Below are 26,601 nucleotides of genomic sequence, written 5' to 3'. Positions count from 1 at the left end.
AGGCCTTTCAGTCAGCAACCTGAAACCACCTGTCCCATCAGAAGTAATAGGCAGAAACAGTGAGGAGGCAGTGAAGGAGGTTACTCCAAGTGCAGCCTTTACAGGACATATTTCCCTCTGGCTAACTTTGTAGATAATTGAGTTGGCTTCTGTAGAAAAGATATCCTTCCTGATATCCTCTCTCTGCCAGCCTGCTGAGTGCCAAACCAATCGGCAGAACCCCCTGATGGCTGTGTGCCACTGCCACCCAGCCGCCGCAGCAACTGGAGCAGGCTTTTGTTTTTTCTCATCATGGCCTTATTATATTATGAGCCAGAAGACTTTGTGGCTGGTCCAGGTTGGAGCTCCAGGAGCTCCCCTTCCTTTCCTCTGTCTCATACCTGGCAGTGCAGTAAGTTTGGGGTCCCTCGGTTTGGCTGTAATTTTCTGAGGCATTTGGGGTTAAGGATCTTTCCAGGGTGGATCTGTGGGTTCACTCTAATGGGTTTTGCATCAGAGGTTTGGGGAGCATTGCTGTGGCTTCTAACATGGACCCCTGTTTTCAGACACTTGTTTGGGTGGTAACATGACAGAGCCATGGTGCAGTGTTGCTGCGGAGTGTTTGCATCCAGCAGTGCCTGGCAGCTTAACCAGACAACACTGTGGTAAACATCACATGTGGGAAGCAGTCTGCTATCATCTAGGGAGAAAATAAAAAGTAATATCTAAGCCAAAGTAATATGTAAGACATACCCAAATGTCACAGCCTGACAGTCTCGTGGAAGTTCTGTATTCTGTCTGCCAGCCCATCTAATGAGAACAACAATTATTTCCTCAGCTGCCAGGCTAAATCATCCACCGTTACAGCTGGTGATGACAAGTCCTGTGTGACTGCCTTGTAACAAAGGAGTCCTGCAGAGTACATACACAAAAATACTGGTTTTGTTTCCTTCTGACAAAGGTTTCGGCATTCACTTGCTCTCCCCTCATCCTAGGCTGCAGTCCTTCTGTGCCTGACATTTTTCAGGTTTATGAGTGGATTTGTAATGAAAGGATTGATTTATTAAATCCCTGCCTTGGCTGTTCCTGTGGACTCTTCGCACAGTCATGGCTCCAAACATTCATTCATTTTCACCATGAGTGAAAATGATGGGATTCAAAACAGCGGCCAAAACCTGAGCTAGCAGTGAAAGGAGAGGGCAGAAAATGTCATCTGTCAATTTCACCACAGCACAACTTAGAGGATTTATGGCACCAGCAGTCCCTTTGGTACTGTTAACCTGCAGAGGGCATTAAAACTTCATCAAAGGGGAAAGTGGGCTGGAGCCAGCTGGCTGGAGCCTCATCCAGTCACTGAAGGCCCCAGTGTCCTCAGACACCCAGCCCCGGTGGGCTGTGGTGTATTAAAATTGAAGTGCTCACTTAGCAAAGGCTAATGATGTGCTGTTGAGCTAACTGGAGTGCTTTGTCTCTCTGTGTGCTTGCAGCAATTAAAAAGTAAAAATAGCTGAATACACTGCTGATTTGTCGCTTCTCCAAACAGCTCTGTAATAGCCCAGTTTCCTTCCATCAACTCAGCCCCGGAAGCCCAAGGCAATAAAGACAGCAATCCGTTTGATTATGTAGGATCAGACCTGCAGGAGTTAACTGCAGCTTCCACAGGGAAACGTTTAAATTTAGGGAATATATCTCAGACTGAGAGATGGGAACACTCCCTCTCATGCTTTCTTACCTGTTAATTGCCTGCCATAGCCATTTTGCAAGGGTGATGGGGTGGGAGCCTTCTCCTGTGGGACTCCTCAACCCTCTCTCTATGCTGATGTGACCATGCTGGAAATCGGGGTTTTCCCAGATCCCTCCCCACTGTCTCTGTAATACCCTGTACTGCTGCCAGCCCAGCCAGCCCCCAAGCAGCTTTCCTGTTTCTGATCTTGTTCTTCCTTTTCCGCAAAACAAAAATAAGTAAAAGGCATTGACCTATAGCACAGGCGATAAACGTTGAAGCTCTCTGGGGCATCTGGAGCAGGGTCGTGTCACTGAGGGCAATCTGTTGTAATCTGATGTAGTCAGGAGCTGCGATTTATCTGAGCATGATGGGGTTAAGGTAGTTCCGTTGCAAGGCTTTACCAGGGTAGAGAAGCTTTGGAGACCCTGGGATTTAGGAGTCAGTTTGAGCCAGTGTCCAAGAATCATCACACTTTATATGCTTGCAAATGAGAACGTGACTGTGAGTTGACTTTATGGCCCCAAAGCTTGGCTAGCTGCTCATGAAAAGTCTGTAACTGTCACTCTTTACAATTGCATGCCTTCAGGAATGCTACTTTTGAAAGTAATTTTATCCTAAACAACTTAGTGACATCTAATGTATGGCCTCAGGAGGGAGAAATCTCAGTCTTTTTTTTTTTTTTTTTAGGTGTACAATATTAATTTATGAGCTCTCCTTGATGGCTTTTACGTTTGCATTCCAGGCAAGTTAACTAGACAAGCACTGCAGACAGGGATAGCCCTTCAGACCGTGACCGCCACTGGCTGAGTAAAGCTACAGAAATACATGGTGGTGAAAACAGCGCTAGGATCAGACCAGTGCTTAGTGCTCCCATGAACATACTGTACTCTACATAGCAGAAGGGCGATTGCAGCAGTCTGCCACCCACACAGCCTAGTCAGCCAAGCAGTGTACAGATTTCCAGCAGAAGCTTGAGCTACGCATAGATGTGGGGTTTGCTGCTGCTTGATAATTGAACACATCAAACGTCAGCATTTCTGACAGCGCCCTACGAATTTCTGATGTAAAGATAGAAGCTAAAGGTTGCTGCAGGAGTAGGACTTTCAGCTCTCCCACCATTACCTCTTGTCTCTTCCACTATGACTTCTTTTTTTTTGTTTAACATCTTGCAAAGTCCACATTTCTGGAATTAACTTGCTAGAAAGGACAAGCTGCATTGCAATGCAATATAACAGCAGCAGCTGGGCCTCTCATAACACTTCAGGCTTTGCACTAGGCAGCAATAATCACCAAGTCACCGTAACTTTTTGTCTTGCTGTTTCTCTGTTAAACTCTAAATAGGCTGTAACAGTTTATAAATAGACTGCACCTGGAATGTAACTTTTATAAAAGTAGCTATTTTCTTGCAGTTCTATGATGTCTTGCATGATCATATAATGCTAGTGAGGAAGAAATTGAAATGATGAATTTTAGTGTAAGAATTTGAGCTGTCCAACCAAGTGTAGCAGAAAGAAAAACATAAATGATGTAAAGCAAAGTAAGTCTGGATTTTTATGTTTTTCACAATCTGTGATATTTTAGTAACGTGAGTACAGGCTTCTTCATTTTAAGCATGATTTACGTGCATAAATATGTGTGTATAGAAAGCACATAATATATACTGTATAACAGCTCTGTTGATCACTGCAGACTCTTGCACAGGAAGGTGAAACGAGGACAGACTTGCCTGCAGCTCTCTGGCAAGTCCCTCTGACAAGGGGACTGGACCACGTCCTGCCAACTCTCTGCTGCTGAGCTGTTGTTTGTCTGGATATGCTATTATCACCACTGTTGTTTTTCCCCATCATTCGCGAATTTTCTCCTGTGGCCAAAGAGGAAGTAACATGAATGGTAGCTTAGCTTGAGAGAGCCAAGTTCTCCTTTCCTTTCTATGGTTAAATATGCTGGGATGTTTTTTCTCTTTCATTTTCCATTTCTGGGAAACCCATTAAAGCCTATCCCTCTGCTTTTCTCAGCTGCGTTTCTGATGATTCAGTGAAGCAGTACACGTCAAAGGACCATCTTGCCAAGCATTTCCAGGTTCCTGTGTTCAAGTTTGTGGGTAAAGACAACAAGGTAAGCTCACAGCACACCTCTGAGATACTGCATCAGCTCTGATCTGACTGGGGAATCTCAGCACAGAATTGGCTGTATTAGAGTGCAAAGGAGAGGAGTGGCTGCCCTAAGGCAGGTGATGCTGTGCCTATCCCAGCAGTGTTGTCTTTCGGGACCCTGACACAGGTACTTTAGGAGAGAGTGATAAAACCAGCTAAAATTAAATAAAGCATGAAGGACAGTTGCCATAGCAGGCTGAAATCGTTGTTTTCTGCATAGTCTTACTGGACACTTGTACACTGGGTGAGAAAAGTGTTCCCAATCACCAGGCACAGTGTCCTATCTTTAAAACAAAACAGTCTATGGTTTTAAATCTCTTCAACCTTATATCTTCTCTAGCTCTTGTGAGTACAGGTGCCAGGTTTCCAGATACAAGGCCACCAAACTGTTTAATTCAATGTGAAACCATGCTGTCAAGGCTGGTGGCACTCTGAGGCAGAAGCTTTGTAGTGGGAGGATAATGCCATTTTCCTAATGCAAATAGCTTCTCTGTGCTAGAAGAAATCTAGTCTTACAGTCGCTGTTATGTTCAGCCAATGTTGTTTGCTCCAGAAGTTATAAAGCTGCCACTCCAGCTACTGGAGAGCCTCAGTAGAGTTAAAACAGATGAGATCGTTCAAAATTCAAAGATTTCGCTTTGCTGTCTGTTTGCCACTGCTGCTTCCAACCTGCATCTTCCCTGCCTGTGCAATGGATTTTGCTTCAAACCTCACCGTTGACCAAACATTCACAAATATTTGCTTCCCTACTTCCTGCTTGCAGGGATCTTGCTTACTCTCCTTGTCATTTAGAAGGCATGGAGTACCCATCTTGTCACAGTCTGACTTTGCTGTGCAGAAAGAAAGGGCAACTGTCTCCCTGGCCTTTGTTTCCCCTTTTCCCCTCAGCTACCAGTTTTAGCTCCTCATCAACTTGAGTTTTCCTCCTTTGTCCCTCAGTCTCCTAACTTTGTTTTCTCAGCTCATGTCAGATTCTCTTGCATCTTTCTATCAGTCCATTCTCTTGCATCTTTCTATCAGTCCATCTCCTTGTGAGACTTCACATGTTCTTGGCCTGCTTCCTGCTATGCAGCTCCTACCAGTTCATGTGAGATCTTCCAAGCTTATCCCTGGCATTTTCATCCCTTCCTCTAGAGGATCATTTCATGCCTTCATATTACCTGTTTAGCCCTTGGCTAACAGACAGATGCCATACTCTGACATCTCAGCCAGGCGCTCTGGAAAACATGCCCTCTCCTGGGCACTTAAGAAAACATGAAGCAGCCAGTTTGGCTGTGGATGGCAATGGTGGATGCGGGCCTTGTTGATGTGGGAATGGAAATGGCTGGACTATGGGAATAGCATCACCCGTTCTCTGAGAGAGCTAGCAGCAGTGCCAGTGTGATTCCCAGAGCTGTGTGCTGACTTGGCCTGCTGTCTTGCCACTCTCCAGGAGGTGTTCTTGCATTGCCGCATCCTCGTTTGCGGGGCGCTGGATGAGAGCTCTCGCTGTGCCCAGGGCTGCCGGAGACGGGTGCGCAGGTTAGCTGAGACAGAGGAAGAGGAGGAATCTGTTCACATGGCAAACCACATCCTGACAGGTGGCCCCATCAGAATCGACTTTGATGACTAACACCCACCTACTGGAACAGCATCTCTGTTGAGACGACTTTCCTTGTCAGTGCCTTCTTGTATGGTTGTTTAAGAAACAAGAAGTATTTGGTAAAGCCCCACTGAACCACTTACAACATGTTTCCCTAAGTGTGTGATGATTATTTGTGAAGTATGTTGGGCACGCAAGGCAGTGTGCCTAGACTGAGTGCAACCCGGACTGCAGAACAGTTTTATCTGCCATTTCTTCCCAACAACCCTTCAGATGAAGGGACCCTATTGCTTTTCAGGCCTGAAGCATTAACCAACTTGGTCTTCCCTTGCATCTACCTGCAGGCTCCAAAGGACTGTTTGTCCTTGACAATGTTAGTCAAGCTCTTCTGTCATCAGACAATACAAACACTATCTATCATAGCTGAACGTGTTTGCTATGCAGTTCTGTGAATGATGCTGAAGCTTTGGATGTACTGAGATTTTGGGATGACCATTAAAAAGCATGTATAAAAATATTATATCTCATAATGTCTAAGTTCCTTGGAGCTATAAAACAGTTGTCATTGCATGCACATTTAAATGTTATTTTTAAATAGTAAAAGGTATTTAATAAAACTTGATTTTTTTTAGTGCCTTCTTATAATTACATGCAGTTTAGCAGTATTTCCTCTTGTATTTAGTGTACTGTTATTTTTCTCCCTCTTCTGCTTCAAACAAAAATGTGGTCCCTTTCATAAATGCTATAGCACCTTGATTGTAAGAGAAAGACCATTAAACATCCTTTGTATTGTTTAGTACCTTGATTGTAAGAAAAATGCCATTAAACAGCAGCACCCCCTCCCCCTAAGTGTGCTGCTACCAAGTCTTTGAAAGTTGTAATCCATCATTACCTTGGTCTAGAGAGGCTCTGGCCCTGACAAAGGGATTAGAGGAATGCACATTAAGTATTTCTAGCACTCATTTGTAATGTAGGTAGTTCTCAGGACAAGGTTGTCCCCAGTGAGCCTGGGGACAGGAGATATGGCAGCATTGTTTGAGTGCCTGTGCACATTTGCAGTCCTCTGGTGAGTGAAAGCTGGGTATGGATGCAATTACTGGTGGTGGTGGTGGCGGCATCATGGTTATTTGTCAGGAATCCCTTTGGGGGCTGTCAAGGTCCTTCCAAAGAAAACATAATGGATGATCAGCTTGGGCTCCTCTGGGCTTCACTGAAGAGGAGGAATACTGTGTGGTGAAGGAAATGTGGGGTGAAAGGAAGGAGGCACAGTGAGCTGTGAAGGACTAAGCAGGAGAGGCAGGGCTGGAGGGTGAGAGAGGAAGGATCCATCTCCACCACTGGCTGTGGCACTGCAGTGTGTTCATGAGGTTTTCTGCAAGAAGCTTTGCAGTGTGCAGTGTTCTCCTGTGTGTCTGGAGGTGTGCTGGGTGTCCCCCCTAGCCTGCCTTACCCATTTTCTACTTTGGTTGGAAACAGCCAAATTGCTGCCAAGGCCAAAACTTGTTGCTGCTCTCAAATGGACAGGGAGTCTGTTTGAAGGACCATTTAGAAGGGAGTCGCAAATCTCCTCAGCAGTGTTCCATTTCAGAGATTTATTTCTTTTGCTGAGTGAGATTCCAGGAGGAACATAGTGATGGGCTGGGAGCTTAATGATTTTTCTGAGTAGCTTCATGGCTGCTTTTCCCATTTGGGAATATGTGTGTGTGTCAGAAGAAATGAAAATGTTTCTATGATGATAAGTCAGTATAAGTGGAAAGACACTTTTCATGTGCTACCTAGCCATATGTGAAAGAAAAAGAAAACAAAGAGCCATCTCCTTGCATTGCTGTGTGTCTCCTGGTTCTGCTGATGCACGTCTGCATTAGGACCACATGGGCAATTTCGCACTGTCATTTCTTTGTTCAGGCACCCCCTGCTAAATATACTTGTTTAGATAAAACAAGAGCTGGAAAATTAAATCAATTAGCTGGTGCCTTCTGGAAAGGCAACTGGTGTTTTTTGTTCTTGTGAAAGGGACATGGGGGAGTAGTGGAGGAGAGATTAATTTCCTGGCTTATTTCAGTTATTTTGCACATTATTTCATTCTTCCTGACAGGTTCATATGAAACAGCCTTTCCGCTCTGCAGCTTTTTAGTTGAATAATCTTGAAGAGTAATGAAGAGGAAACACTGGCCTGTGTGGCCATGTGAATGGAGCAGTCCGGGAAGGTGCTTAGTTTGCCTTGAAAGCAGGATAGTAGGTCTACTGTCTTCCACTAGCCTGTGGCCATTCCTCCTCTGACACAGAGGGAATGGCTCTGAGGCACAAGCACCACCATTTCTCAAAGTCTTTTAGCTCTCCCCAGTTTGCTTCTTGCTTCCATCTGTCTTTCTCAGCAGTACAACCTCGGCATGAAATCAAAGACCAAACTCATCTGAGAGCCAAGGCATTTGTCTGTTTAATTTAATCTGCTGCACCACATAGTGGAAGCAAAACACACTGCACAAGCAGTGGTTGAACATCTGCAAGAGTTGCAAACAATCCTGCCAATGCACAAAGTCAGCAGGAAGCCATCAGGTGAGCACAGTGTTGTCTTCCTGCTCAGAGCAGGGTGGAAGTGAAGATGACCCAAGATTTGTCCATTGACATTTGTCCATTGCTGCTTCAGTGGCTGTACACCAACCAGGTATCAGGAACAATGTGAAGGGAAAGTGACTTTTAGTTTGGATGCCAAAGTTTTACTGTAGTTCATGTACTGGTTTTCTCCTGTACAGGATTATTTGGTGGGTTTGAGTCACTGCCACCACTTGAAGGCTCAAAAGTTTTCCTGTAGAACTGCTCAGAGGGTTTTTCAGCTAGCCACAGTTCAATTTTGTTGTGAAAAATGTACTTACTCAGTATTCAGTAGCTGCCCTGTGAGCAGCAGTCTGTAGTGTTGGGGGATGAATGGTGGTCTGAAAGCATAAGAAACTGATTTATATTAGTGGTGTCTCTGACACATCAGTTGTCGGGATAGAGCGATTTTGTTTAGAGCCCTTCAATTTCTCCAGTGTATGTCATTGTCCCTCTTCAGTTGCTTGGCCTGGCTTTAACCTGATGTCACTTGAACTATAAAATGTTGTAAGACATTTGCCAGCCAGTTGGCTATTGAGTGTAAATGAGATTTTTTTTTAAATTTTGTCATTTAATTGTAAGAGCATGTTCACTTTTAAAGCTAGCAACAGGCACAATTTCATCAATGAAATACAAAGTTTGGGAAGGTCTGAAACAAAGACAGTTTCCTTCCCATCCCTAGCCAAAAATACATGTTTCTTAGATAATCAGAACTGTCTGTGCAGCCTCATGCTCTGACAGGCACACATTGCGAGAAATCTTGGCAATACAGTGTTTGCTCTCCAGTGGCATTAACACAGCTAGGAGAGGATGTCATTGCTTATGATCGGTGTAAACCAAGGTCCTCCCTAATGGAAAACATCCCAGTACATCTCCTATGGTCACCTTTGTTTTCCTGGTCTTAGTACCAGTGTGCTCTTGTTGTTTCAGTCTGTCTGTGGCCAGATGAATGTCTCAATGCTGTTCACTGTAAAGCAAAGATGACTGGGAGGAACAGGAATATGGGGCTTAAATAATTTATAGTTCCATGCATACATTTAAACCCAAATGAGAAGAAACGTAACTAAGACAGACTCTTTCTATTCTTGTTAAATCACCCTTCTGTAGCCTTAACTTTTCCATGGCAGATGGATAATCACAAATATGTTTGCAGAAGATGCTGAAGTATTTATGCGGCACGGAACGCACACCCAGAAGCAACTTCCTCTCAACAAGAAACAGATGAAAGCTGTCTGCAAACGTTGTATGTAGATGAAATTCCATATACCACCTTAAACTCTCATTTTGTACGCAAAAAAAAATCTCCCGATAGCAGGTGGGAGTATTAACCACATTTTAGAAAGAAGGCTGTCTGAGGCTGCTGATAGCTCTTCAGCTGGTAGTGTCTCTGCCCCATAGAGGTAGCATGTAAGCCCTGCCACCTGACAGGTAAGCCTCTGGGATTTTTGAATGTCTCATCCAAGGCAACTGTGAGCCTCCTGTTTCCCTCACGCAAAAGATGGAGGAGGATACCCAGTCATTTTGTGTAAAAAGGGATCCTAAGGGAAAAGCTTTGTTAAATGATATAGGAGGAAAATAATTAAATTGATCTGGATGACACTGCAAAAGAAAAGCAGCTTTGTCTCCTGAGACTGTGGGAGAGTGCTATGATTTCACACCTCAGACACAATGCACTTTGGTCCCTGTCTGCCCCAAAATAAGTTGTACCTATATCACAAACACTTAAAGTTTCTTCTCATGCTTACCAAATCTCCCTGGATGTTTTAAATTGGTTTTGGATCCACCGAGTATTTAAATAAGCAGGGTTGTTAGGTTGTGTAATGATAAGATGGAAAATGTCACAGATGGTACTGAAAGTAAATTACCTCTCTTCTTCAGTCTGTCACCAGTGGTGCAAAACGTAAATAGCATGGCTGTGGACTGGGATTTTCTGTGGTTGCAGAAACTTAATGCCCTGCACTGCAAATTACAGAGTTCAGGTAGGTGGGGGGGGGAGGAGGCTAATACATGTGTGTCTAAGGCAAACAAGTGAAGTCTCTTGTTTATACCCAGTGCTGCATCCTGCTTGCCTCTCCTGATCAGAGATCTGCAGAGAAAATCAGATCATTCAGGCTGATGGACCTGGAAAGGGCTAGGGCTGTTAGACTGCATCTGTGGTGGACAGCAGACATCACTGCCCTATATTCATAGACTGTCTCCCCTTTCGCAGCTCTCTGCCCAAAAACTGTGGTTCATGTGTATTGCTTGGCCCAGGTTCCCCCATCCTGTTTTGGGCCAGAGGGCTGATAGAAGTCACTGTGCTGAAGTGCAGTGGCAGAGGGAATGCTAGGCATCAGGCTCATGGAGGCCAGGCACCTGCTCATCTTCACAATTCATCTCTTTCTTCCTCATTGCAAATGCAGGCGCTTCTTTGGCTGTTCATGAAGGGCCGGCAGCCCAGGGTCCAGACGGCATTGAACACTGTGTCTGCAACGGATTCACAAGCTGCAGGGAAGAAAAAAGGTGAGGCAGGTAACAGGCACTTCATGACATCTGAGGGATGGGTTCTGTGGTATTTACATTTGGAAGCAAGGACTATTGTCTTATCTCTGGGTACTGCAGATTTATAAATCCAGAGGTTCCCTTCTGCTGAACTGGGGGCTCTTTTCTCCCTAGGGTGGCACCAGTCTGACACTAACTTCTCGCCCCTTTCTGTTCTTGACTCTCAGGCTTTTCTGGTTGATGGATCTCTTGGGCCACTGCAAATAGCACTGTTTACTGAGCAGATTTCCAAGATCTCCACAATACTGTCTTTCCTGGCTCCCTCTCCCCTCAATTTTTCCTATAGCCACTACTAACCAATCTTTTCTGCTTTTTGGGAGTTGCCAGCCAGCATGACAATCCTACTGCAGTTGTAACAGCAGAGCTGTTGATAGTCTGCCTGACAACTAGCCCCTCTTCCCCAAAAAACAAGCCCAAAACTGCTTCTCAGTAAATAAATAGGTTAATATGAAGTCTTTTAGGGTTTACTCACTGGCAACCAACATTGACTGCTGAATGCATATGGGAAAGCCCTGCCTTGGGGCTGTCTCCTCTTGCCTCAGCCTCTCAGAGCACCTCACTCTGCTCCTGCTGCTTTAGGAGTTTGCCCAGTTGGCAGGTGTTGGAGAGCCTGTAGCGAGCCATGGGAAAACCAGGGCTTTGGTTAACTGGCACTGCTGCAGCTGGGATATTTGTGCCCACATGGAGGGAGTGCAGATGCTGTTCCCCTGCCTGCTGTCTCTGTCGTGGTGACTCAGTGGAAAGGATCCCAGATAAGAGCTGGGATGGCGGTGGTGAAGGACTGTGCGACAGGAGCTGTTCATAGCAGCACTGAGGACAGGGAGTGGCAGGTATAGAGCACAGGACAAGAGGCAGAGCAAGGGGAGGAACAGATGACTCAGAGGTTTGTTAGTTTGCAACTACCTGCGCTTCCTGCCACAACCAGGACAGAGATGATGGAGGTATTTAGTCCTACTTGGCTATGAGCAGAGGTGGCTTAGCTCAGCCAAGAAGTAAGGGCTCTGCTCCACCTTTACTCCCTAGTATTTCTGTTTCACTGCTGCAGGCAGAAAGGAGAAAGGAGAGATCTGAAAAATTTGCAGGGGGAGAATCTGAAGGAACAGGAAGAGATTGGCTGCATGAGGATTTGTGGACAGGGGTGACCATGGAAGATTTGCTGTACTTTGGCCTGTAGCGCTTATATATTAGTCCATGTCTTTGTTTTCTCTTGCTGGCCTGGACACTGTTTCCAAACATTTATCTGTGATGAAGTAGAAAGCCATCTGCACGCTCCTAGTCATGCAGCCTTACCTGTGTGCCCTAATCAGGCCTCAGGAGGAGCAGATTAGGGGAGGCTCTCCTGCCGTGGCTGACCTCTAGTAGTGGCAGGGTCTATGTTTCCTCCTTGTCATACAGTGAAGAAGTGCTTGATGTTGGCACTGTGGACTAAGAGGCAGGCTTGGACTCTTCATGAAGGTTATCAAATGCAGCCTTTACCAAAAAGCTCTCTACCAAAAAGCTTCTTGCAGTCTGAAGCTTTTAAAATTAGGCAAAACCAGGATGACTGTTGAGCTGCTGACAAGTCACTAAAAGTTTGTTAGTATGGGGGCTTCTGAGGAACCCAGCGCTGCCCACCATGGCTCAGCCCACCACCCATGTCCCTGGTGCCATCATCATCTCTTATCCGTGAACCAGATCCCAGAGAGCCCTTGTCCTTGGCTCTCCCAGTTTGTTGGGCCTTGGCCATGTGCAGGTTTCTGTGTGTGGTTTACTGGCTGTGGAAGGTTTTTTGACCACGAGAAGGTGTTTTAACTCTTGGGGAGAGCATCCAGGGGTTGAAGGAATTGCAACTAGGTTTTCTTTTTGGTGGGTTTGTTTTGGGTTTTTTGTTTGTTTGGGAGAGGGGGCAGGTTTTGGTTTGGGCTTTTTTCTTTCCACATGTGTTTTGTAATGTTTTCCAACTGTAAATAATTTAGGTCCCCAGTCTTGGGACAGAAGTGTGGGTGTAGGGGACAGATCTCAGTGTTCTCACTCATCTCTGACCCATCTGTGACAAGCATGGGGCAGATGTTCTGCTCCCTACTGCAGATTTTCGCTGCTTTTGGCAAGGAGAGAGCTCACACCCTCCCCTCCCTGCCATTGCTTGTCCCCTCCATAGGGGATGTGAGTGAGGAAGCCTACCTTCCACCTTGGAGACAAACCCAAGGCTGCGCTTGAGGTCGGAGCAGATGGAGTGGAGGCACCAGCGGAACTTGGCATCACAGCGGTACTTGTTGGCCCCACAGGTGTCGTAACAGATGTCCAGCTGGTTACAGCACTTGGTCATGGCAGGGATGCCCAAATCTAGCTGGGGAAAGAGAGGAAAGCAGTGTTCCTTGGCTGTGTCCTGGCCTCAGAATCAAGCAGTTCCAACTGGATGAGGTATTGCAGAGCCCAGCTGGATCCTTTCACAGAAGCTACTTCTGATAGCTGGGGCAGCAGGAAGGAACACATGCTTCTCCCTCACCATCTAAAGTAAGGGGCAACGGTAGTGCAGGTCCAGTACAGGACAGACCATGTTCCCTTCTTTCTGTTGCAGGGGATTAACTTCTCCTACAGAGGTGGGAAACAGCCGCTCCATGAATCTGCTAGTTCTGGTTTGTCAGAGTTCATTAGAGAGTTTCCCGTCCTTTCCAGAAGGGGCAAAGGCCCCTTTTCTCTTTCCTCCTTTTCTCACAACCTGGCAAATCCTGTTTTTTAGCTTAATAAATCCACTATAAGTGTTATTTATGCCTTATTTCTCAGAGAGACACTTATGAGGCCAAGGGCAAACGCAGCTTGATCAGGGGAGTTCTACTTGTTTGAAGGTAAACAGCAGCTTAGCTAATAACCATGGGGGTGATGGGGCAGAAGGCCTGCTTCCTTCAGAGGCTGGACTCATTAGCTTGTTGTAAATTCTTCCTCTGTTTGGCCTTCCTCATGTAATATTTAGGAGACTGTTTCTTCACTGCACTCGGTGCTTATGACTGCCTGCCTAAGGAGAACGTACTGCAGAAATGCCCAGTTTGCAGTGAAATGTAGTTTAAGGATCTAATATTACATGAAGAGTAGGATGCAAAGAGAAGGCTTTTTGGAGCAGGAATCTGCCTGATGGCTGCAGACTTCATGGGCAGCAGTAATGCGTAAGGTAAATAGTTTTTCCTGCTCTTAGAGCCTCCTGGGAGTACTTTTCCTGGTGATTCTAATATGATTTCATTAATTGCTTTTAAAATAACAGGTGGGTGCAGTGTTAAAGCCCGCAGGTTTATTTCATTGCTTGGCAGAGGCAAAAGCATGGGAGAGGGCTAAGGGCCAGGTGTAGAGAATGCCTTCAAGTATTGCTGTTTCTACATTCTGCTATGCCACTGAGCTGTCATGGAACATGTTCCCTGTCCTATCACAAGGGCACAGGATTGTTCTGGGCCTTTATAAAAATATGTTTCTCTGCTTGGCCAGGTGCCCCCTTTTCTTCTCATGGTACTAACCTGCTCAGGAAACTTTCTGTTTTGGCACCTACCAAGACAACCAGAGCAACAGCCCGGTCCTTCGTAAATGTAACTCATATCTATGTGACTGCTGTTTCACTGCCACCAGCAGTTGAAATCTTAATGCATCCCTGACTGACAGTTAGTTAGGCAGTGCTCAGACTGACATGTTTTCCTTGCTTGCTGACAGCAGACAGCTTTGTCTTCTGTCAGTCCCAGGCAGATAGCTTGTTCCCTGACACCACATAAAGTGATACTTCCTCCCTTTTCCAGAGCTCTGGCTTCAGCTGTGAAAAGAAGCCACTGCACAGGCACTGTGTAATCAGCTGAGCCTTTTCCCTCCTAATACTATTAGCTGCTTACTGTGATTAGAGAATTGCATCATTTGTGGTTGGCGGGTGTGGCAGTACATACACTTTCAGGTACCTTGAGCCCCAGGAAGTTGGAGCTACAGCCGTTGGGTTCCTGTGGTTTGTAGTGAGGTCGTGGCATTGGAGCTTTCCCTGAGAAAGAAAGGAAAAATGTTACGAAAGCAAATCTTCCCAGCAGCAGCACCACCAAAAAGTAGGAGTGTCAGGCAGCTCCCCTGTGGTCTGCATCCCCAAACATTTCACTCTCCCAGGAGATGCAAGGAGGAAAGAATAGGTACTAGATCTGGCTGTGACTTAGGTTTCTCTATACTGTTCCTTGATGTCTATTCAGTGCTTGTTCTGTTTCTGTCCCAGCTGGGTTTATGAAAGGGATATCTCAAATGCAGAGTGAGGTGTTAAGATATTTTGAGGTGCTAAAACAAGACATTTAAACCCTGCTCTGGGAAAACTTTGCGAGCTGAGTGAGCACTCCAACAAATGTGTGTGAGTTGAGCCTTTTGTAGGTCCATCACCTCTAGGGCAAAGTTTCTACTTCCCTGAGCACCACTACAGAATTTAAATAGACATAAAATGGATGTAATTTAGCCCTTGAGGCAGGGTTGAGTTCTTTTAAACTCCATTTCCACTGTTTTCTTGTCAGCACTGATCATCATTTAAGGTGCTTTTCCCTTTTTTCTGTCTGGGTCCTCAAAATACCAGTGGTTAAATAGAGGCATAAATCTACCATATTCTTGAGAAGACCTCACAGACAAATGCATCAAAAAGTCTTATGCAAGAATGTTCCCAGCACCTTCTAAATTAAAAATTGCTGGAGTGCTTTTCCTTGAACAACAGATTTGCAACAAATAAGCAACAAATGAGCAACAAACTGAAATAGCTGAGGGATGCCAATGCTGTTTTCTCCAGCCCTACAGAAATACAGTATGCACCAAGGATTTGGCTGTACACAAGCCAGGGTAAAGCTCTAGCTGACACTGCCGCCAGGTGATGGCATTTGTGTGGGAAAGTATTTCTCATTACAGCAGTTACCTATGGTGTTTCTACCTGTGTACTTTTGAATAGGCCAGATTTGCTTCCTGCTCCAGATACAATTTTCTAGTGCAAAAAGTGCTGTTATTTTTAGCAGGTGGAGCTGTCTTAGCAGTAGACAAAGAGCACAAATCACTTGGTTGCAGTGCACCATCAGTATGGGATTACTTTTGCACCAAAACATAACTGAGGTAACTGAGTTACGTGGATACAAGGATGACTTCTGAGTTTACTGACACATTGCATAATACAGTATTTTGGTGGTTATGCTAAGGAGAGAAGGAATTATGCCTGTGTATGGTCTGAACCTATATCCCTAGGCTCCTAAGAAATGTAATGAGAGGAGGGCTGCACCCAGGTCTTGGTGCAATTCACAGCATAGTTGCTCTTTTGGAAAGGCGTGAGAATTGGACTCAGAATTCAAATTTCCTGAGCTGAGGCAGGAGGCAGACGAAAGTTCAAAGTCCAAGGTGGGTTTTGCAGGGCAGGGTCAAATTTTAATGATTTGCTTGTAATATTGACAAATTATCTTTCTGCAGCACATTGTCAATTAATGGGATAAGGTGGCAATTCAGTGTAGGAGTGGGACTGCTTGGAGATATGGAGATAATTGTGTTTCCAGAGAAAACCTTCCATTAAGCTGAAGGTACAGCTATTATGGCTTAGAAAGTTGTCCTGGGGAAAAAAATCTTACATGAGAATTGTGATCAACAAAACATGAACTACATTCACAATGAGCCCTTGCTGGAAACCTCTCCTCTTCCTCCCTAAAAAACAGTTTAATCATTTGTAAAGTGCCCTTTGGTGAACCCTCTCTCAGCTAAAGTCCAAGACACCAAAATTAACCTCTCTCCCATATCTTGCTTTCTAGTTAACAGTAAAACAAAAGCAAAGAAGAAATAATAGGCATTCCTGACTCTACATGACCATACACTCTGTGCTCTTGTTATCATCTGTTTCTTGACCATCCTTACAGCCACTTCTGTGGTGGGGGAAGGGACTTGGTGGGTTACACTGGCTGTTTGCTAGCTATGTTTCACCAAAGGCTGACATCTGTCTGCTTGCTGCAGGGCATAGCTGGGATGAAGAAGAGAGCTGCAGGCACAGCAGGACCTGCATGGCAGCATGCTGAAGGGTGATGCTGATGTGTAAAAGCACAGCATTGCTGAGGAAGCCTGTTATTTGCAAGGAGTTTTATTTCAGGGCATTTTCTTGTCAGCACAACCTTAGAGGAGGACTGAAGTTGGGTTCCTAATGGAAGCAAGTTTCCCTGATGCATTTTAATATCTTCAGGCTGTTGTAGCTATGCCAAGAGACTGGAAAACAGCCAGCTGACTAGAACAGCCACTGGCCATGCAGGAGGTCTCAGACACTGCAGTACTGGCACACTGGCAGGGGGAAGTGAATGTATTTCAGGATGAATAGATGGTCTTGGGGCTCCTTACTGTTGTGAGTGGCCCATTGTTACTTCTCTGCCCCAGGCAAGCAGGCTTTGAGCAGACATTGTCCTGTGTAGCACAGCTGTGTTGGAGTGCCTGACTTTGAAGGCTCTTTGCTCACAGCCTGGATGTGCCTCTTTATGTGAAGCCCCTCAGGACTAAATTCTGGGCGAGATGTTGAAGTCCTGCCTGCCCAGACAGCTCAAGGAAGCTGTCAAGGGATTTACCCCCAGTTCAGGCTGTTTCCCACCCTGAGATGCCCAGAGAGATTTTGTAAGGAGGAGGAGGTATTTGTCAGCAATTGCTAGCGTTAATTCTAATGCCCTGATTTAAGGGAGTAATCCATCAAGTTGTTTGTTTTCAGACCTCACTAGCTGCTGAAAAATCAAGAGTCTTACAGCCAGAAGAGCCAAGTACTGTGTGCTCAGCTGAAGATAGATGTGGCAATCACAGGTGAGTCCTGACCTTTGTTATGGCAAAATAAGCTATTATTGGTGTCTCAGCTGCAATGAAAGAAGTAGAAGGCAAAATTTTTGCTTTGTGCCTGGGGAAAAAGTAATTGGGCCCTGATTCAGCAGAAAGATGGTAAAGATGGTTTGTGTTCATTCTTCTGGGCACAGACTGGGTCTCCCTGGTTTGGTATCATCCCTACATCCCCTCTACTTGCAGCCTGCAATGTTTGGGCTAGAGACCAGCAGGGACAAATAGTTCTGGAAGGGTCCAGCAAGACCTTTAGAGTCACTTGGGCAGTGTTTCAATAGTTTCCTCCTTCAGCCTTGATTAATGAGTTGTTCAGCAGAGGATGAGAACAGCACTAACGATGTGCTTGTTTGTTTTCCTTTCTAGGTAACACATTTTTCCAGTAAGATGCAGAATGCTCTCAGGGAGCAGGCAGGCATTTGTGCCACCACCCTGTGGAGATGCTCTTCCCTCTGCCCAGAGTGCAAAGCTGGGGCAGCAGGAGCAGGGAGAGCCCCAGCCTTGTGATAAGCCTAGAGTGACCACTTCTGCAGGACTTGGTGAGTCCCAAGACTCCTTGAACTGAGCTCTGATACCAGCCTTCACAAACCTTCCCTCAGGCCCACAGCAGTCCCAGCCATGCTATGGCCACTACAGGGTTTTCAGTCACTACGTTAAGAAGGGCAAATCCCCTTCTGCTCTGCGTTTGGAATGTGGTGTGGACCTAAAGGGAGGTTATCACACACAGTGTGGGGCTGCCATGCTGTGGGCCTTGGGATGGGCTGTCTGGTGGGCAAATGGGCTCATCCTGTGTGCTGGGGCAATGCTGTGGTGTGCAGGGGGTCTCCTCTAGACATTGTGCCCCTGGAGTGCACACTGCCCCCAGTGGGCTCCACAGAGCGGCCATGGCCCTCCGGAGCTGCTGTGGAGAGGCAGCCCTAGCTGGGGAATGTCATGGGGCCCTGGGATGAGGGACCGGGGCTGCTGTGGGACAGAGGCGCTTGGCTCCCTGCAGGTCTGTGGGGCTGAGGTGCCTGGCCTGGTGCTCCCTGTTTTCTGTTAGCATGGGCCTGGGGAGCAGAGCAAAACAGATCAGATATATACATGTTATTTAAAAACAAGACATAGCAAAAAGAAAAAGAAGACAAAAAAACCAAAACAAAACCAAACCCACTTGAAAGCTGATTTTAAACTTTCTTTGTAGCCTTATTTTGGCTAAAGGTGGCCCATCTGCCCTCTCGTCCTGACAGGCAGCTCATGTCCCAGCCCTGCAGCATCTGTTCCTCCCAGCACCCTTGCTACTGGACTGGGAGGAGCAGGAGATGCTTCCCTTGGCTGCATCTGTCAGGGCAGCAATACAGACAACCCTGTGCAGGCTGGAGACGTGCAGCACAGAATGCAGCTCATGCTCTGGAAGAAATGGGATGCATACAGACCAAAACTGAGTTGGTGGGGTCTTTCTAAAGCATGGAGTCTTTGTCTGTGAAAACCACAGCTCAGGGAAGGAGAGGGGTTGAAATCACCTCTGTGCTCACAAGCACCCTGCCCAGGCAGTCACGAAGGGTGTGAGGTGAAGCTGGGGGGAAAAGGGCTAGCAGGTAGTTGTGGATGGGCTGGCTGAGTTGGCTGAAAACAGTTATTGCTGTGGGGACAGTTGTAGGGACATAGGGAGAGGACACAACTCTGTAAGAATCCTCCTTCCTGTTCCCAAACAGGTCCTGCTGCACCTCTGTGCGCCTGGTTCCCTGCCCTGCTCTCCCCAGGATGTCATCCCCTTTGTCCTGACCCCAGGAAAAACTCTTTCTTTTTGGTAAATCATTCTAAAGTCCAAGGCAAGCAGCAGCTGCCTCGTTCTGCCTTGAGTACTAAAGGTTCCTCCATGCTGACTGCATGTCTTGTGTGCCTTCCTGTTATCTCTCCTCCTCCATCCCACTTATTAACCAGCTTGCAACTGTTGAACAATGACACTCTGAAGATTGCTGAGATTAGGGCAATACTAAACCTTTTCTGAGTTAGGCATGCACAGCCTGCTCGTCCTCCCCTCCAGGGCCTCACTGGTGTTTCTCTCCAGCGGTCTGGGCAGCCTGGTCACCTACTGCCCTTCCTGTAAAACCTAAATATCCTCTCCTCTTGTCCCCTTGCACACAGCACAGTGGCTTCAAGATCAGGCTCTCGGTTCTCGGTGAGAGGGGAAGATGAGGGTCAGTGCCCTGGTGCTGGCACTAGCAGGGAAGCTGTGACTCTGCAGTGACTTTTCTGTGCTGAGCAGAGCAAGGGTCAGGTTACGGATAGGAGCTTAGGGTGGTCTTGGGGAAGGGAGAGCGCAAGAGAGGGAAGGGCAAGGAGGGAGGAGCCAGCAGGAGCGGTGTTCACTTACCGTATCGACATCTGTACTGACATACTCCATTTTTTCCCCCAAGCAGTTCCAAGAAGGAGTCAAAGTAGCTGTTAACTGTTTCAAAGCTGTCCCGGATGGTCTCGATGCCCCAGTCTGAATAGGATGACTCTGCCTGGGAAGCTGGGTGGACAGTGTTCACCTGTGTTGCTTCTTCTGTGCATTGCCCTAAGCCCAGCGTCAGGCACAGAGCCACTGCCTTGAAAAGCAGCCACATGCTGCAGTCCAGATCCAGGCCCCAGAGCCCTCGTCCAGGCAGATGTGCAGGCGGGGAGGAGTGGGAGTGAGCTGTGGCGTGCAGGAGGCAGGTAAGCACCCCTCTGCTGTGGACTTTGTGCCAAGGGAGCCGGCACGCGGTCACCACAGTCAGAGTGCAAAGTGCACAGCAGGGATTTGGAACAAGTTCATCTCGCAGAGAAACACCGTGGAGTGCGTTTGCACAATCCCACTGGAGCCCTGCAGCACCAGGAGGGACTGCGGGCCTGCCTGCACGCAGGAGACCCTCTGCCTGCCCCACCGAGGCACTGCCTGGGCTGCCCTGCTCTCTCCCCAGCCTGCTGGGAGATGAAGAGTATCTCTGTCCAAAATTTTCTGCTGCTCGGGCAATGGCAGTAACGGGTCAGCAGCAGGCTGGGGAGCACCCGTTGCCTTTCTCCTGGGCACATAATGGGTGGGGTGAGGCACAGCCCTAGTCTAGCTGCTGTGGGAGAGACTGCTCCTAGCAAACCTGAGGGACCGCAGGGATGACACACGTGCCATGTGAAGGCCCTTTCCAGGCCTGCATGCCTAGGGCAGAAAAGGGTGGCAAAGCAAGCCATGTCCTGCTCTGCTGTGGCTAGAGGGTGCTGTTGGGCCTCACAGGAGTTGATCCAGCAGCTAAGGAGTAGTTTGGGTTTAGAAACACTGCATTCAGGGTGACCCCTTGGTGTGTCCCCCCAGTTACGGGATCAGTGATGCAGATGAGTATTGGCCTTTGATGGGACTCCTGCAGGCTGATGTTAGATGGCTGGTGTTACAGCTTTTGTGTAATGCTAGTGCAGCCGAATTAAACGTGTTGCATAGGTGGCCCTCGGCAGGGGAGAGCTGGCACCAAAGCCCAAGTCAGGTAACAGGCCTGTGGTCAGCTGCAGGTCCCGGCTAGGACTGGCCTGTCAGGACCTGGGGCCTGCGCAGCCAGTGGAGGCTTCAAATAAGTTACTCATGAAAAGAAACCAACGAAATGAACACCAGCAGCGAAAGACAACACAAACTACTCATAAAGAGCAGGGAAGGCTGCTCATGAGAACCTTTCTGGATGTGCCCCAGCGCGGGACTGCCTCTCAGAAACAGCCACTGTGCAGCCGATGGGCAAATCGGCCGCTCTCTGTGGGCCCCAGCAGCAAACTTCAGTAGCCATTTCTGTGTGATTGGCTGGGCTGCCGAGTGGAGACTCCCTAGAGGCAATCGGAGCTGGGCAATGGGACTTCTGAATACGTGGCAAATGTAAGTGCAAGTTCTGACGTTTTACTGTTTTGAAGGACACTTGGCCCCACTGTATCGTTACTTCTGAAGCACCAGAGCTGTGCGGCACCTGTCTGCCTGCATCCTTCTGCATATGGCCATGTGTTTGTTATGTGCTCCAGACGTGGCGTAAAGAGGAGAGAGCACAGCCAAGTCTTGGTTTCTCAGGTAAGTCAGGAAGCAGGGAAAAGAAGCAAACAAGCTGTCTGGTCCTTTTCCTGTGAAATGGTGTGAAGCCAGAGCCAGCTGCTGCCTTCTTGCTTCATCTGGTCTGATGCCCATCACTGACCGCGTTCCTGTTCTGTGCCCCTCAGGAGGGGCATGCGAGGGTTCCCCAGGTATCAGCCAGAGGTGATTTGGGTGTACAGCTACAGCTGATACTGTGCGATGCCTCCCTGAATGCCGCCTCATAGGCGGAGCTGTGCACCACTGTTCTAGACTGTGGGAGGAAGCTTGGCTGAGTTACTGGATAAGAGGACATAAAAGGTGTGCGGGAGGCTCTGAGGAAACCTCAAACCTGCTCTGTTTTTTGGGAGAGCGGCAGAGAGTGCTGGGAAGGGAGGCTGGCAGTGCCGTTACTGCAGACAAGGAAGTGGAGCACTGTAATGCCTGGTGATAATTAGGGTAAAGTTTTGCATTAAGCTAAAGGTGCCAGGTTACTACTAGATACGGTGTGTTCCCTGGAGCCTGGAAACCAGTAAGTCTCTGCCTCTAGTGAGCCTTTCTTGAACATCGAGTCAGTGGGGACACTTGTGAAGTGAGGGCTTCCCTGCAGGAGCACTTTGCAGGGCAGGACTGGAGAGCTCGGGCCTGTCCTGCTGCTCACCGTGCTGGGGACTGGGCTGTCAGTCCTGGGTGGAAATGGGCTGCTGTCCCTGGAATTTGTTGTCAAGGAGCCTCAGTGAAGGGAAAACCAGGTTCAACAGTCCCACATGTGTCTTGCAGTGAGTGGAGCTGTTCGTGGCTGCTGGCTGAGTCCCTGCCCTGTGTGACGTGCTGGTTTGCAGCCCTAGTGCTCCCCACCCTGAGAAATGGCCTGGCAGGAATTAATGTGAAAAAGAGCAAAGCAGCTCTTCAGAATTAGCTTGGAAACACTGTGCGGAGCCCCTGGGCAGCTGTGCTTGGTGCCATGCTTTTATGTGGAGCCGTTTAGGGTTGCTCTGGATGCAATTCCAGAACATGGCTTTCCTTGTTATCCCTTTTCCCTGGTGGCTGATCCATGTGCTGCTCCATGGAAGCGGGGGGGGAATACCATCAGGACTGCAGAGGATGGAGTGTGAAGCCCAGGCTATTCGCAAAATCAATTGGAATTAATTAGGAAAGCTGATCAGGACAGGGGGAGCAGCTGGCAAAGTGCAGGGCCTGGGAAAAGGAGTCGGAAACTTTACTGTGAATTCATTGCTTGTTGTCCTGAAGTAGAAGTCTGAATAAAAAAAGCAGTCTAACTGCTCTCCCCAAATGTGGCTGCCCCTTTGCCCTGCCCCGGGGATGAGCTGCTCTCCTTCCTTCCTCCTCCTTCCTTCCACCCCACCCCACACCAGTCTCCAGAGACGTTTTCAGTCCAGCTGCAAATAGCTTGGTCAAGATCTGAAGACTAGGAAAAACGTAGGGTTGAGTAAAGCTAGCAAACGCCTAACAACACCTCCCCACACACACAGTTGCTGCAGGGAATTGCTGCCCAGGCTCAGCAGCAGCTCGAGTGAGGGCTGCCTGAAGCAGTTGTGCACAGCAGGTACCTGCAGGTTGTCTGACTCTGCTTTGACCCGCAGTGGTTTAAAATACTCCCTCCCTATGCCAATTATTCTCTCTCTGAAGATTTGAGAGACTCAGATGCTGTGTGCCACAAAGGTGAACTCTGACAACTGGTTTCTGAACCTCATCTTGACCTCAGGGTAAGCAGCTCCTGACTCCATGCATTCATTTCTGACTCTGTAATGCTTAAATATAGAGCAGTCCTCAGGCTGCAATGAGTCATTCACCCCTAATGACACTATCAGACTGTTGGCAGCCGCTCCTGTCAGGCAGGAGGTTGATCTACTCCACAGGGCAGATGTCCCTCCTACAAGTGGGATGTGCCTGTGTCCCCCCCATGCTAATGGTAGTGAACCCCTTCCTGGAAGAAGCTGGAAACCCTCTTGACTTTGCATTATCAGCCAAACCAAAGCAAGAACTGACACTTGTGCGGATCCTGGCTTTGGCAGGATCCTTCTGTGTTCTGCTGGGGACATGGGGGAGGATAGAGGATCTGAGCTCTTTTTCTAGAAGTTTTGGCCAGCTCAGTTAGTTGCTGGTTGATGTTTCAGCACAGCTTAAGTAAGGGGAGCAGGCAGCTTGTAGTTAAGGTTAGTGGGTAGTCGTCTGTGATTGTTTCAAAGCCTGGTTTGGGAGCCAGATGACTCACTGGTTATCAGAACCACAAATGCAGCTTGATGATGAAACACAGCTTGATGGTGAGTCCCTCAGAGTCAGGTCAGAGTCCAGAGCTGGAGGATGGGTGGAGGGTTAACCCTCTCCGTCAGCAAGGAAGCACTCAAGTTCGTGCTTTGGTCCAGTTTCCAGGGGTCCCTGGACAGATGACTTCAGCCTGGTGCTGCTTCTCCCCATCTTTAGGTGCTGATACTGCCAGACCCTTTACTTTGTCTTGTCCTGCCCTGAGGCAACTCACAGGCCTTTTTCCCTCTCTCTGACCCTACCCAGCCTTGTTTAGCTGCAGCTGCTGCAGTTCCTACCCACGCAGGGTTCCTCCCATGGTCATGATCCCCATGGGTTGTGCTCCAGCTACAGCTGTGCTGGAAGAGCCCTAGATACCCAGGCAGAATGGGTGGGAAGCCACAGCGCGTAAGTGCTGGTTAGAGGTAGCATAGGGCTGAACCACAATCCTTCCTCCATGGGAGAAGGCAAAATCCACCCAAGCCTGGGTAGGTGCCTCAGGCTGCCTGCAGACAATAGGGCAGCCCCTCTCTTGTTGTACAAGGGGAGAAGGTTCTGAGGTGCATCTCGCCTCATGAGGACTCTCTGCTACCCTGTGCTCTGGCTTGGCAATAGCAGCTTGGGGGCCAGGCTGGCAGCATGAGCTTCACACCTTTTTGCAAAGAGGTAGGCCTGCTGCAGTGTCCCCAGGCAGGGAGGCAGCCTGCAGGCACCCCAGAAAGCTCAGAGACTTAGAGCAAGCCCTGTCCTCCAGCAGGACAGAGCCATCCAGCTACTCACATTCTCCTGGCATTGACCCACCTTGGTGAGGGTGCAGCAGTTCAGCAGCATGCACCGAGGAGGAACTGGGGATGGAATTAATTCACATTTCTAAAATGAAAATTAAACTGCTCATATGCTTTAGACCAGTTTCCTATCCTGTGGCTGCCGAACTGTGAGCACATTAGCTGTGTCCCTGGGCTGCAAGGGGAAGGGAGTGCAGGTCCGTGACTGCAAGCCAAGTGCTCCATCAGCAATGCAGGGCTCTGTTCCACAGGGCTTCTAACTAGCCCTCACTGTGTTCTTTTTGCAGGTTCCTGAGGGGACCACAAACGAAGTCCAAGCTCCCCTGTTCTGAAGCACAGAACAACCACAGTGATATGAACTGTGGATGTCTCTATCATGGCAGACATGAGCCTGCCCTGCCTACATGTAGCGCACTGTCTTCTTGTCCTGTTGTTGGTGTCTGGGCTGTAGGTACAGGCTCATTCTTCCTCTCTTGTGAGTAACTGGTTGTTTGGCCTGTTGGCTCCAGGAGTTATTTATTGTCCCTGCAAAAGGGTCTCTCAGCAGCTGACCCTGTGCTGTGCCCGTTTTGTTTCAAACCAGGGATTCATGCAGTTCCCCCATTAGTGTTAAACCCCACACCAGCTACTGCCATAAATCACTGCACTGGGGAGACAAAGCAGCTGAGTCATGTCCTGCCCCAGGAGCAGTTCAGCTCCTGTTCATACATGTTGTGCAGAGCATGATTTCAGTCCAGCCTTGTCACCTGCCCTTCCCCTTAGCAGCCATCAGTGCTGTGTTTCCAACTGACAAAGTCCCGCTCCAAGAACACGTTTCATAGTACTTTGTGGTGTGAGCATCTTTGGCACCTGTCCACCTAGGTTATGATGTGAAACAAATGAGCTCAGTATCCAGGAAACACATGTGGTGATAAAAGTATGTCATCAGATTTACAACAGCCATATATGAGGAGAGTTTGATGTGGAGGATTTTTCACTGCTGCTGGCAGTGGCTTTTATTTTAAGCCTTTTTTTTTTTTTTTACATTAAAAATTTAATTACACAAAAAATCAACAGTAAGGCAGTATTCGTTGTCAGTCACTGTGAGCCAGTTTTCAGTCATCTTTAATACAAAACTAGAGTCACACAGGAGCCATGCTCTTGATCCAAAAGCCCTTTGAGAAATGAAGGGGTAAGGGAGAAAGCAGCAGCACCACCTGTAATCCCTTACACAGTGTTGGGTGCACGAATACTACTGCAGCGGAGGAGGAAATAGGATTGTCTGTAGTTTAAAACCATTAAGGGTACCCTTTCTCTTCCAATGATCTGGCAACATTTCAGCCTGACATGCCTCAGCAGGCTGGAGTTTTAGTTTTGGGGGAGTTTTATTTCTTTTTAGACCAAGTCAAATTCCGCCCCCCCCCCCCCCCCCCCCCCAAGACAACTATTTTTCTTCCCCAGAGAACTGCAGGTCATAGAGTAGTTCAATGATTTAAAAAGTGACACACTGAAGGTTGGACTTAGATTATCTTAAAGGTCTTTTCCAACCTAGTTGATTCTATAAGTCTAAACCATTTTTACTCCCCAAGCAATGCTTCTTAGAGAACATTCCTAAAATGCTGTTTAAGACTGGAGATACTTGCGATGGCTGAGGCGAGGGAGGGAACCATTTATTCAACTTCCGTAGAGGTTGCACAGCTTCTCTCAAGCTTTTCAGGTTTTAGTGCCAGTTCAAGAGAGATGGGAGGAAAAAAACCCACTGCTTAATATAACAAACCTGTGATTTCTCTGTGGTTCAACCCTTCCTTTCTTCATTCAACATGCAGGATGCCACAGTGTTTCTTCCACTACAGCAGCACCTACAGCGGTCACACTGACACTTTTAATTCAGTATTTCTTGCTTACCTCAGGTAAACTTTTCATAATTTTTATGTGTCAAGTAACTCCTCTACTCACTTTAGGAAGGAAAACAAAAATGTCTTTTCTGTGATGGCAAAACCAGAGGTTTTCTGAATGTGGTCACAGTGGTAATACATGGATTTTTTTGACTGGCTTTTCCAAAAGCAGTTACAGATGCTTCGGAGCTGCAGAGTGAAAATGAGTGCCCCGAAAGTCAGACTCCCAACACCTCGCTGCTTGCTCTACTATTCTCCTTGCAA

General features: G+C 47.6%; 2 protein-coding genes and 1 long non-coding RNA gene across 7 annotated transcripts in view; 2 read left to right on the top strand and 1 right to left on the bottom strand.

Annotated features, from left to right (window-relative positions):
- Positions 1–6,237, top strand: part of OIT3 (oncoprotein induced transcript 3) — a 31,949-nt gene extending 25,712 nt beyond the window's left edge. For all 3 annotated transcript variants that reach the window (XM_061447209.1, XM_061447200.1, XM_061447188.1), the window contains 2 exons: positions 3,721–3,820; positions 5,291–6,237. In XM_061447209.1, coding sequence (XP_061303193.1) covers positions 3,721–3,820; positions 5,291–5,470 — 280 coding nt within the window. In that variant the 3' untranslated portion in view covers positions 5,471–6,237. The remainder of the gene's footprint in view (positions 1–3,720; positions 3,821–5,290) is intronic.
- Positions 6,238–7,854: 1,617 nt separating this feature from the next.
- On the bottom strand, positions 7,855–20,188 carry PLA2G12B (phospholipase A2 group XIIB). Of its 2 annotated transcripts, none has more exons than XM_061447262.1 (4): positions 19,731–20,188; positions 14,482–14,558; positions 12,734–12,899; positions 7,855–10,516 (listed from the first exon to the last, which is right to left on the bottom strand). In XM_061447262.1, exons 1-4 carry the CDS (start codon positions 19,963–19,965, stop codon positions 10,398–10,400), a joined length of 597 nt encoding a protein of 198 aa, XP_061303246.1. In that variant the 5' UTR covers positions 19,966–20,188; the 3' UTR covers positions 7,855–10,397. The 2 variants fall into 2 exon arrangements, with proteins under 2 accessions (XP_061303246.1, XP_061303237.1); XM_061447253.1 differs by having other exon boundaries at positions 14,470–14,558; positions 19,731–20,182.
- LOC133266106 (uncharacterized) lies at positions 14,568–19,318 on the top strand. 2 transcript variants are annotated; one of them, XR_009742254.1, is made up of 4 exons: positions 14,568–15,410; positions 16,526–17,347; positions 17,741–17,913; positions 19,069–19,318. It is a non-coding gene; the product is annotated as an uncharacterized LOC133266106 (long non-coding RNA). The 2 variants fall into 2 exon arrangements; XR_009742252.1 differs by lacking the exon at positions 14,568–15,410 and having other exon boundaries at positions 15,679–17,347.
- Positions 20,189–26,601: the final 6,413 nt, after the last annotated feature.

This window comes from Pezoporus flaviventris, unplaced genomic scaffold, assembly GCF_033815535.1.
Source record: "Pezoporus flaviventris isolate CSIRO_AGI_PZ_B2104156 unplaced genomic scaffold, CSIRO_AGI_Pfla_v1 ptg000001l, whole genome shotgun sequence".
Classification (NCBI taxonomy): domain Eukaryota; kingdom Metazoa; phylum Chordata; class Aves; order Psittaciformes; family Psittacidae; genus Pezoporus; species Pezoporus flaviventris.
The sequence above is the reverse complement of the archived record's forward strand: the minus strand, read 5'-3'. Positions and strand labels throughout refer to the sequence as shown.

What these genes read in the sequence shown, in the direction of transcription:
- PLA2G12B (XM_061447253.1), bottom strand. Translation starts at nt 19,965, where the DNA reads ATGTGGCTGCTTTTCAAGGCAGTGGCTCTGTGCCTGACGCTGGGCTTA. An exon ending in TCAGTACAGATGTCGATACG is followed by an intron (nt 14,559 to 19,730) that starts GTAAGTGAACAC and finishes TTTCTTTCTCAG; the next exon opens with GGAAAGCTCCAATGCCACGA. An exon ending in GTTTGTCTCCAAGGTGGAAG is followed by an intron (nt 10,517 to 12,733) that starts GTAGGCTTCCTC and finishes TCTTCCCTGCAG; the next exon opens with CTTGTGAATCCGTTGCAGAC.